Source organism: Callithrix jacchus, chromosome 7 (genome assembly GCF_049354715.1).
Source record: "Callithrix jacchus isolate 240 chromosome 7, calJac240_pri, whole genome shotgun sequence".
NCBI lineage: Eukaryota > Metazoa > Chordata > Mammalia > Primates > Cebidae > Callithrix > Callithrix jacchus.
This window is the reverse complement of record NC_133508.1, coordinates 137,968,171-137,979,913: the sequence shown is the minus strand read 5'-3', so window position 1 is coordinate 137,979,913 and position 11,743 is coordinate 137,968,171. Positions and strand designations below refer to the sequence as shown.

General features: G+C 45.5%; 1 protein-coding gene across 6 annotated transcripts in view; it reads left to right on the top strand.

Moving 5' to 3' along the window:
* Positions 1-396: 396 nt before the first annotated feature.
* Positions 397-11,743, top strand: part of LOC128928231 (NBPF family member NBPF4-like) — a 38,742-nt gene continuing 27,395 nt past the window's right edge. For 4 of the 6 annotated variants that reach the window (XR_013520286.1, XM_054236595.2, XM_054236591.2 and 1 more), the window contains exons 1-6: positions 519-1,236; positions 5,219-5,416; positions 7,798-7,900; positions 9,155-9,369; positions 10,384-10,453; positions 11,020-11,192. Coding sequence is in view for 5 of the 6 variants with exons in the window: in XM_054236595.2 (XP_054092570.2) it covers positions 1,095-1,236; positions 5,219-5,416; positions 7,798-7,900; positions 9,155-9,369; positions 10,384-10,453; positions 11,020-11,192 (901 nt within the window). In the remaining variant the exon portion in view is untranslated. The other 2 variants (XM_054236593.2, XM_054236594.2) reach the window with 2 other exon arrangements.

Sequence of the window (11,743 nt, the reverse complement as noted above, 5' to 3'; positions counted from 1 at the left end):
TCTAAAAGTCTGACATCTTTCATGTGTGGAAAAGCCTTAAGATCTGCTTTAACTTAGAGAAGGTGGGGTGACTTCCTGAAGACCGCTAAGAAAATATAACCTTCTGGGAAACTGTCTCCATGATTTTATACACACAAGAGATGGACAGAGGAATGCGCTTAGACATATTAAGAAAGAGGTGAGTCTGCAGCACTGTCACAAGGGTAAGCAAATACTGAGAGGGACTGCTGAGGAAATAATCCCCATCTGTGACTCTCAGGTGAGATCAGGGGGCCTTGGTTTCAGCACAGCCTGGGCAATTGGAATGCAGGGCTCCTAAGATTTCATGACACACCCACCTTCTAATTCTGTTATTGTGACTGCAGATGGTTACCCGGATACCAGCTGCTAACCTCCCTCACTCTTGTAGAGTCTGAGCTACAGGCAGTGCCTTCGGCTCTGAGCTCTGGTATTCTCAACTTTGTTTTGGCGATTAAGTACTCTGTGGTATTGGTGGAGTTCTTCTTAACCGTAAGTCAACCATTCCAGCTGTTGTCATCCCTCAGTGCTGACTAACCCTATTTGATTTCACTTGTTTTTGACCCATCATGTGTTGTGGTTTCTTCTCCCTAGTCCCTGTTATACCTCTTCTGCCACCAACATCAGCATGTGGTATCTGCTGGACATTTATCCAGGGAGAGGGCAGAAATGAACATCCTATAAATCAACCAGGGATTGTGTTGTAAGGGTTATTCTCTTGTGAGGTTTATTGCCGAGTTTAAAATGAGGAAACTGAAGCCTGCATGGGAACAATTAGACGCCAATTTATTCAGCTCCTGGGAAAGGTTCTGTGGTCCTGGGAAAGAGGCCAGAGAAGTCATGCCTGACTTCGCTCAGGTGTGGGGTTTTACAGGGAGGGAAGGTGTTCTGATTGCCTGTGGACAAACAGGACATGGATGTGACAATCTGCTATTGGTAGGCAGGCAGGATTTCTGGTGAGCAGGCTAGGTGCCCAGTGCGGAGCTTAGTGCTGAGTTCAGAGTGGATTTCCAAGGCGGAGCTAGATAATGGGCGTATTCCGGTGACGTAATTTTCAGGCAGGGAGAGGGATAGGCATGTCCGAGCTCCCAGCAAGTCAAATGGCCTTACAGTGCTCCCAGCTGGCACAGAGCCAACAGCAGTTCCAAGACCTCAAAGAGAAATTTCTTGTAAGTCAAGCTACTGTCTACTCTCTGGCCAAGCAACTGAAGAGATACAGTAAGTTCTATAGATTCATCATCACAAAAGTGATGACTAAGCACCTGCTTCTCTCTGAGATACTGAATGGTCCCTTCATCTAAATTAATTTCATCCTTTCTTTAGTTCTAGGAAAATACAAATGGGTATTTTAACTTCATTGTGTTAAGGATGGAAAATGGAGGCACGATGTGTTTAGCAACCCTTCCACGTTAGCAGTCCGGTGTGAGGTGGGGCTAGAGTTGAAATCCTACTTACCGACTCTCACACAGACACAGAGGCACTTACTTTCCTCAGCAAGAGGCTATATCACATTTAAGAGAATCCTCTCTGTGCCCTGTAAGATCCTGCAGACAAATAACTTGTAGTCTGGTGGTAAATGTCTGGGACCAAAGAACTGCCATTCGGTTTTAGCTTCTTTGAGGCCCAGTAGGCAAATCTCTGTTCTGGGGACCCTGGGGGAAACGTGGTGACAGTACAGAGTACCTGCTCTAAAGAGCTTAAAGAGGAGACTGCTCCTAACGGTAAGTGTGGCATCTATACGTGAGGGCATCAAGAGCAGGAAGTACCCTGGTGAGAGGGAAGTCCTGCTTCCTGGGGCACAGTCTCTGATTCTAAAGAGGAATTAAGACAGCACATTAGACATTGTGGAGGTCACAGTGTAGTGTGTGGAGTAATGGAAATATCATAGAAATAAAGTACACAAAATATGTAATGTGATTGAATCATTCGAAAACCATCCCCCCTACCCTGGACCCAGAAAAATTGTCTTCCATGAAACCGGATGCTGGTGCCTAAAAGGTTGGGGACTGCGACTCTACCTGCTGGGAGGTGACTTCCCTCCACTGACGCAGTCCAGCGTCCCTTCCTTTTTACTCAGGCCCAGGCTTGCATCCTCTGCAGAGCTCCAGTGCCTTTTTCCATGTGTGGGCTTGTTGTTTGAATCGTGATTTGGTCTCAGTCCTATATTTTCATGAAAACCATTGAGAATGAGTGTCCCTCACGGGGTACTGGCCTAACTGATGAGCAAAGCGAAGTGGTTTCTATCCTCATGATGTCCAGAAAACCCTTCCTCTGAGCAAGTGCCCCTTGGTGTAGGAGCTTCACAGGCTATGTAGAGAAAAATTTTGATTTTCATTTCTTCTTGCTCATTGTATTTTTTTAAACTTCCATCCTGGGAGTTTCATGTGGATTGGTGGGAGTTTCAACCATCAGTCTATTTTCTAGTAGGAGCAGGTAACTCTGTGATGTACCCCAGGATATCTGATAATGTTGTAATAAAATTAGCAAGAGTGCCAGGTGCAGTGGCTCATGCCTGTAATTCCAGCACTTTGGGAGGCTGAAGCAGGTAGATTGCTTGAGCTGAGTAGTTTGAGACCAGCGTGGGCAACACTACAAAAACATGTCCCTATGAAAAATTAGCAAGGCATGGTGACACACGCCTGTACTTCCAGCTTTATGGGAGGCTGTGGTGGAAGAATCACCTGAGCCTGGTAAATTGAGGCTGCAGTGCATAATCATTGTACCACTGCACTCCAGCCTGAGCAACAAGGTGAGACCTGTGTCACACACATACACTCACACTCACACACACAAACACAGACACAAACACATCCACACACACACACTCACACAAAAAAAGAAACTAGCAATGAAAATGTTGGTCTCTATTCTGTTTCAGTCAGTGAGTGCCTTTCCTACCTGGACCATCCCTTTCCCCTTTTGCATTTCTCCCTGAGTTTGAGAAAGCAAATAGTTTTCTGTGATGACAGTGATTCATTAAACAAACAAAATACTCTTTGATCTTGCATATGCATATGCCCTGCCCCTTGCGAAACAAGCTCTATCCTGCTATAAACATTCAGAGCTGAAGGAATGCTCCCAAGGGGGCAGTGGCATCTCCATGTTAGACCTGAGGATGCTGAGGCTCAGAAAGTTTCTTTCACTTGCCCAGGATGGCACGACTATGACTAGAGCATGGTCCTTTTGTCTGCCTGACTTCATGGCCCAGTCTCTGTCATTTCTCTGTGGGGGTTCTGTCAGGGACTAAGCCACGATGCGTGCACATCCTCTTTCCTTTGTAGAAATTATTTTCCAATAAAGTCAAGCTGAAACAGAATAAGTTGCTGGTCTAGGGTAAAGAAGTCTTGTAGTCCCTGGCACAGATTTCTCAAGAAGGATTACCTCTGTGCACTCTGTCCATCAGCAGAATCAGTGGCTCCTTCAGTCCCTCCAGGGGGACCTACAGCTCCAGCAGGCTCTCCCTTGGAAAAGCACTAAGGGAATAAATGATCCTAGTCTCTCCCCACCTCCTCATCCCCAGGGTTTCAACTCTCAACTTGGCCATGTTTAGGTCCCTGTAAAGCTGTGGAGCTGCATCTCAGGAACACCCCAGCCAGGATGGGTCTCCTACAAAAAAGGAAGAGACACTGCTCTGACACATGTCTCAGAACTGAGATGTCTGTGATGTGGCCAGCCCTGCCGTCAGGAACATGGGCCAGGAGAAAGCACATTCATCCATGCAGATGGGCCAAGATGAATGAATGCGCCCTTCAGATCACACAAGAATGCTTCCTGTGTGTGGCTTCTCGACAATAATGTGTGAATAGTGTGCACAGTGCACAGCCCTGACCCCAGCAATGGTGTCAGTGTGTATCTGCTCTGCCCAAGCTTTCCCTGCAGAGAAGGGCTTGATTTGAAAACAAAGGGCAATTTTCACACGGAAAGTGTTCACATCTGTCTCTTATGAAAACCCATTTAGTTGGTCATCTCCACTCATGCCCTCGGCCATGTCCTCAGTTTCCTTCTCACAGGGATCCACTTCCGCTCAGATTTCCTTAACGCCCTGGATCCTGTTCATTCTCATGCTTTGTCCCAGGCAATATCTCCTCCTGGAGCCCTCAGCTGAGGAATACGGAGACCCCTGTCCTCAGGAGGAGGGAGGGTCACATGAGATAATGAGCCCCATTTGGATCTGTGGAAAGGATACCTGAAAGGCGCTCAGCGGGTGTCAGGAATGTGCCGTCCCTTACATGTGCCATGTAACTAACTTAAACTGATTTTTTCCCACCACATTCTCCTTTGTTTCACTATGGATTCTTACACCGTCAGCCAAGCCCGAACTCACTGGCTCAGACGTATGCTGTTTTGCCCACATTCCCTGGAGTCCAGAGCCAGAACAAGGCTCCCAGTAAGAGCAAAGAGTGAATGCCTGGTGCCTCATTCACGGTTTCCTTGGTCATTTCTCCCTGCTGTCTAACAGCTCATTTGTTTCTCTGCACACCTCTTCTTTCTCATTCTTCTCATGTTTCTATTATTTTTTAAATTTCAATAGAAGAGAATACTAATTATATTGTTACATTAAATATCTCTCAAATCTCTATATATTATTTTTTCATTATATTAATATCTATAGATATATGCATTTACACCATTTGCTATGTATATTTTGTACATTTGGTGTGTATGCTACATAGTGTGTATATATATATGTGCAATAGATCATATAATGATGTACGTTTTGTAAATTCTTCAGGTTTAGTCTTCCCCGGTTCTTTTCCCATCAGCTGCTATAAGGTCTGTCTGGTCTCACCTCTGTGTCCCATGGGCTGCCACCCTGCCAGGCCCTTCCACCCCCCGTCCTGTTTGGACTCAGCTCTGATTTAACTTTCACTCTTATAATCTCTTCCCTCCCCAAAGCACAGCCTACATACAGTGTGATTCCCTTGCTTTGGCCATATCTACCCTGAAGCTATTTGTGTTTCTTAATCTTTAGTTTCCTGAGTATTTTTGTAAATCAGGAGTGCCCTTGCCGCCTGGCACACTTGTCATTACTGAGTAATGTAAGAAAGATCAACAAAAAATATATTAAAGTTACTCTGTTGGGTTCCCCTCCCCCTTTGGACTTTCTTGTCCAAGGCCCCATTCGTGATTTGATGTCCTTTGGGTGGAAGAGGAAATCACAGTAAGATCGTGGATGCCATTGGCTGTGTTTTATTTTCAGAGCTGGTTTTAGCCCCCTCCATTGCGATGAAGAACCCTCCGCAGATGGAAGATGATCCACTCGAAGGCTCATCAACCACTCAGTGGCATCAAGTGCCTGGGAACATTGATGCCTCCAGTGTTGCAAAACCCAAGAAGATCAAACGAAAGCTCCCTTTCAGCAAATGGTTCTGCTGGACTTCACGCTCCGGGTGCAGAGGTAATCACTTCTATGGCTCTGAGCTGCACTCACTTCTTATTTCTCTCTGTCTATGGTGACAGCCCATTCTCCCACTGCTTTTTCTTTTCCATTTGTTCTCCCCAGGGGATGCTGTAACCTCTGTCTGGTCTTACCCCAGTGTCCCATGGGCTCCCACGCTGCCAGGCCCTTTCTGGCCCCTTCTCCTCATTGCTCTCTGAACTCTGCTCTATTCCTTCTTCTGCTGGCTTGACGGTCTCTCTCATGACCACGGGAATGCCAGGCCTCATTGTCCTCATTAAAGTACACAGTTTAAGCTGCAGAACACAGGGTTTCTTGCCTGGAATTGCCCACTCTCTTCAGAAATTTACCTTTCCTTCCTGTATCCCCAACTTTATTGAAGCTTTCTGCAGGGAGTGTGGCTTTAATACATCATTTACACATAGATTTTTCTCTTGAGTTGGCTTTGGAGGAACCCAGCTAAGTCCACCCTTACTCGTCTCTTGTTCCTCTGAATGAGAAGTGTTAAAGCTGAGCACAGAGAGCCCCACTTAGAAAACTGAACTTGAATCTGGGTCACAAATGGGAGTTCTCTACTGGACTGGAGCCAGGTTTGCCTTCATCCCCAGATGTGCAGCCTTGTGACAATGTAGATGGAATTGCCAGGGACTCAGCATTCTCACCACATGGACTCATTTGTGCTGACATTAACTAAATGACATTTATGACATGCAAAAGTACATGCAGAGGACAGGACTTCAAATCTGCATACATCATGAGATATATCATTCTAACCTCTCTCCATTTTATTCTCATTTCCATTTCTACATGACCAGTTAAGGGTCTATAATGCAACTCAGATGAATCTTGAGGCCAGGGTATATGAGAGAGCATTTTCTGAATTAACTTTGAGAAAAGTGACTCCAGGACCTGCTTTATGCTACACAAGATGACAGACAAGCATCTGTCTACAGGACAGTCTTTGCTTTGGTTCAGCACAATTGATAACAGAGAGATTTCACTGAGGTTGTCAGAGAGAAGACTGAAATCCATGAAACCACAGGAAACAAAGCCGATCATGAGATAAACAGGGAAAGAAAAGAAAATGATGGGAAATTGGGTTGTTCCATTTTGTATCTTTAAATCCCACTGCCATGTAGTAAACACCTGGTGAGATTTCAGTTTAGATGCATGCCTTGAACTCACACCTTGAGATTCTCACTGACATCATCTGGGGAGTGGTTTGGGTGTCTGTAGTTTTAAAATGCTTTCATGTGATTCTGATATGTGGCTGAAGATGAGGAAGAAAACTGGTCTTCTATGACCTCAGGTTGCCAACATGGAAGTGTTTTATATGTGTGGCTACTCCAAAGAAAAGGCTGAGCATCCATCAGCATTTGATGGGATCTGTATTCCCCTCTCAATAGTACTGTTCATATAGCAGAGAAAAAAAATCAGACAGAAAACCAACAAAAATTAAGAGGTTAGACCTTTAGCCTCTGCTCCCAATGGTGAGTGTGGCATCTATACGTGAGGGCATCAAGAGCAGGGAGTACCCTTGTGAGAGGAATGTTCTGCATCCTGGGTCACAGGCTTTTATTCTAAAGAGGAAGAACGATGGCCCATTAGACATTTTGGAGGTCACAGTGTAGTGTGTAGAGTAGGGATCCTGGGCCAAAATCCTGGGCTCCATCTAAGTAGCCGAGCTTTTCGGTGCCTCAGTTTTCTCATCTGTTCTTTGGGTACTATAATAATACCTACCTCTGTAAATTGCTGCAATGAATTACATGACCTGTTTCTTTTAAATCTCCTAGAACAATACTTGGCACAGAGTAAACACTATTCATTCTTTATTCTACTATTTCTAACTTAATTCAAAATTTATTAGTATGTGGCCACATTTCTTTTATGATTTCAGGGTCCAATGCCTCATATTTTATGCAATTATATTCAGATATGATTTTTCAAATCTTTAACAAATCTGTGCTTGAAATTCTCAGTTCCAGGGAATCCATGAGTCCCACAGTCTTAAGGGCATTTTCTACTGTCCAGAATATCAGTACTTGATGCCCCCATAGAGTGTTTTACAGAAGAGGCTGCAAGGTTGGGAACGTGGCCCAAAACTTAGAGTCAGACCTTGGGGGCTGTGAATTCTGGCTCTGTCTCATTCCAGGTGTTACTTGATGTGCCACTGAGTTTCTTTTTCCCCATCTCTAAGTTGGAGAGTATCAGATGCCAGTGAGTCGGGAGGTTTATAACTAAAAATGAGGAAATCCCTCACTGGAGCCTGATAGTGGAGATGCCTTTGTCCTTGGGATAAATGCTGCCACCTGCCATGTAGGCAGTGACCACAACAGCCTGTCCAGCCTTCCACTGAGGCAGGCATGACTTTCTTTTCTCAGACTGTGATGCATACCACCTCAACATCCTGGCTCTGGAGAGAGACATCTATGAAATCGGAGAGCAGACCATTTATGAGGAATTCAAATTAATTGAGGAGCTCAGGTGAGCAGACGCTGTGGGGACTGGTGGGGGGCAAAGGTGTGGATCTCTGAAGTGCAGCACTTCAGCTGGGAGAACCAGCAGCTAAGCTGGGCTAAAAGCAGGACAGACATTTACGTGGCAGGCACATTTCACAGCAGCACTCATACAACAGAACAGTAATCTTAGCACGTTACCGGCTGCAGTTGTTTCCTTGAGCTTTGATTACACTTTTTATAACAATGAAATGTTGAGTCAAAATTTGCATATCCAAAATTAATTAAAAGAAAGTGAACCACCCAGTAGCGTTTAGTACACTCTATCCCATGTACTCTTAAAGTCACCTCCTGGCTGACCACTGCAACTCATTCATTCAATCCATACTGCCTTCTTTATCTGTCATTTTTTTCTTCTTTCATCTTTACAATTCACCCCATCTGCACCAGGCCACACTTCTGTGCATGGCTCTGTTTCCAGTCACTGCCCGATGTACTATGGGAATTTTCACATAAAAATGTCCACGGCTAAAGTGAGGAGATGAAAGGACATCCTTTTGAAACCGATTTGGGAAGACTGACTTTTGTTTACAGAAGACAAAAATGAATGGAACATCATACAGGATCTCACAGGAGCTCTCTCTGATACAGAGGAAGCCTCCAAGGTTCAAGCAATTCTCCTGTCTCGGCCTCCCGAGTAGCTGGGACTACAGGTGTGCAACACCATGCCTGGCTAAATTTTGTATTTTTGGTAGAGACAGGGTTTCACCATGTTGGCCAGGCTGGGTTTAAACACCTGATCTCAGGTTCTGCCCACCTCAGAATCTCAAAGTGCTCAGATCACAGGCATGAGCTACCATGCCCTGCTTTAAAAAATAAATGCATATTTATTTATTATTATATTGTATATACATAATATGGCAGCCGTGCTCTGTTGCAGAGAGAGGAGGATTGCCTGTTCCCTCTTAAACGGAACCTCCCCTTTGCTTTCTGGGACCACAACCTTATGCCTCCTGTGAAAACCAGTTGGAAATTCCTGGGGTTTAATCCCTTGTGGTTTAATCTTTGTCATCTCAAAATATATAGATATAGATGTAGATATGCTATAGACACACACACACACACACACACAAACACACATTCCTCTGGACCACAGGCATTTCCTGAAACATGTTGTGAAGTTCTGCTTGGGGGGCTCCTTGAGGACATTTTCACCTAAACCTCCGTTGCACTGGTCACTCATCCCTTTACATTATTAAACCTCTCTGCTGTCTCATTATAGGAAATATAAAGCCCTGGATTACCGTCAGACAGAGCAGCTGGCACAGTTAAAGTATGAGTTACGGAAAGTGAGAGATGCCTCCTGCTCAGTGGATCAGCATTTTGAGGTCCACCTCCCTCCTGATGACCCTGACAACTCTGAGCGTCAGAACCTCCAGGAGCAGCTGGCTAAGGGGCCCGGGCTGGCTGAGCAATCTGTCAGCAGGCTCAGCCCAGGTAAGGTGGGCACAGGCCCTGATGACACACAGCCCCAGGCTTATGAAAGTCCCCAGACCACCACACCTCCACAGTGACAATTTTATTTCTTTACACTAAATTTCATAGCCATGACATGACCAGGACATCCTGGGCAGAAACTGAGATGGAAAACCCATGTTGTCGGAGGTCACAGTATGGCAAATGTCTCCTCATTTCTTGCTGAAATGTGCTCTTTGTGGCAGGAGGCAGCATCTTTCCAGTTTTAAAAGACAGGAAAGGCTGTGACAGGAGGCAGCTTGTTAGAGTCAAAAGAGCCCTGGACTGAGAATGAGGGTTCCAGGCTCTCTCTTCAGCAGTGTTTTAGCAACTGTGGGTAACTGATTAAATCATCCTTCCTGAGTTCCTGTCTCTAAATCTGTAAAAGCAGACAAATTGTCTCTTGCATTCGAAGGTGGGCACACTTATGAGTATATTTTACAACGAGATAAAACCCCTTGCTGTGTGGTGTTGGAGAAGGCACTTGATGTGGGGGCATTTGGTGGTAGGAAGCTATCTCCACACACTCCACATGGAGAGTGTTCCTGGATAAGACAGCAGAAGCCTCTTGGAGGGCCCACGAAGTCCTAGATTTGTGGAGTATAGTGAGACAACTTAGTTTGTCCTGTCGTAAGAGAAAGATACAGGTTTTAATGTAAGCTGTAACAGGACACAGAGCCTGTGCCTGGGTATCAGAAGTGAGGCAGGACTGGGGAGACAACTGCTGAAGCTTGGAGAGAGGCTGGGCAAGCCTGCAGTAATATGGGGAGCAAGATGTCTTTTCACTATTTGGCCACATCTTAATGGTGACCCTCCAGATCAGAAACATGTGGCCTCATGGATCGGGAAAACCTCTCAGGTTAAAAATAAAACATGACAGTGCTCAGCACAATGCAGACCCATAGATGCATGTTCTTGTCTCGGTACACATAGGGCTGACTGTGATTTCAGTGGGTATAGTGGGAAATATCTGAATAGATGCTTCTATAATTCCAGAAAATGATAAACATCATCAAGATCAAACAGATGAGGAGGTCGAGAAAGCAGAGAAGTCAGCTGCGCCCAGGTAACACTGAATAATCAGGAGCGGGTGATGGGTGGTGAAATCTGGAAAAGGTCTCAGAAAGAACGTAAGTTAGGTGAAAGGTCAGGTGGACAGACTAAACTCAGGGATTTCCGATCTCACCTGTTGTCTGCCTCTTTGGCATTTCCATGTTTGCAAGTATTTGCTAGCAGGAAAGTGAATGAAAACAACTCATATCATGCTCACAGTTTTGAGAACATGTGAGGTTGAGAATACAGGAACTCTTTCTGTGAAGATGCAAGAACCTGCATTCATTTGGCCTCTGATGCTAATTTCAACAAAATGTGTGTAAAAGTGCTGAATGCACTGTGTCCTTGCAGTCTCCCACAGGGATCCCTCCAGCTCTTCCTCCCCAGCTCATTGTCTGCCCAGTGCACTGAGCACCTGCCACTCTGTCTCCTGCTCCATACAGGAAATAATGGTTGTGTCTCTCTGAGAGGACCATACTTGGCTTCCTCTGGCCTCTCCTGTGGTCCTCCCTATAGAACCATCTGGGTGCAGTCGTATGGGTCCTGTCCAGTGTTTATCTTCTGTCTTCTTCACCCCAGGCTGAGCCAGGAGCTACTGGAGGCAAAAGAGCAAAAAGCCCCAGAAGACTTCCTGGATGACCTTTACTGGACTCTTTCAGTTCAGGGTGACCTGTCTGATTACCACCAGCCTTATAGCAGTGCCTCGTCCTCACTGGAGAATCAACTCACATGCCCTGCACTGGATGTAGCCTGTGAGTACTGCAGCCTGAAGGTCCCAAAACCCCATGGTCCTCCCAGGCAGCCTCTGTATGTTATGTTTCTGCAACTTGTGTCACTGAGTCAGATCATCAATGCAGGCAGGCCCCGTAAACTGAGCCTGCCTCAGTTTTGAATCTGACTCTTGGCTCCATTTTTAATCACAGACATCCAGTGGGAGGAACTTCCTCTTTTCCTGTCCCAAGTGACTCCTCGGTCACCTGGTTTCTTCTCACAAGAACAGGCTGTGGGCATGAAAACAGGAAAGAGGTCAGGACTCATAGCAAGTTTTTGGCCACAGTAGCCCATCTGGATATATTTGCATAAAAACCTTCTTCTGTAAGATAGGGCATCTGTCTTTTCTCAAATGATGTTGCTAACTGCATGCCTTGAACAGTGCCCTTATCTCTTCTCTGGCCATCCACACATCCAGGCAGTTTTGCACCATTATTTCAGAGCCCATTGTAGAATTCCTGTGTCTGATAAGGATTCTCTACTCTAGAGATCTCCAGCTCGAGGGCCATGGACAGTTGTGGGGCCATGACCT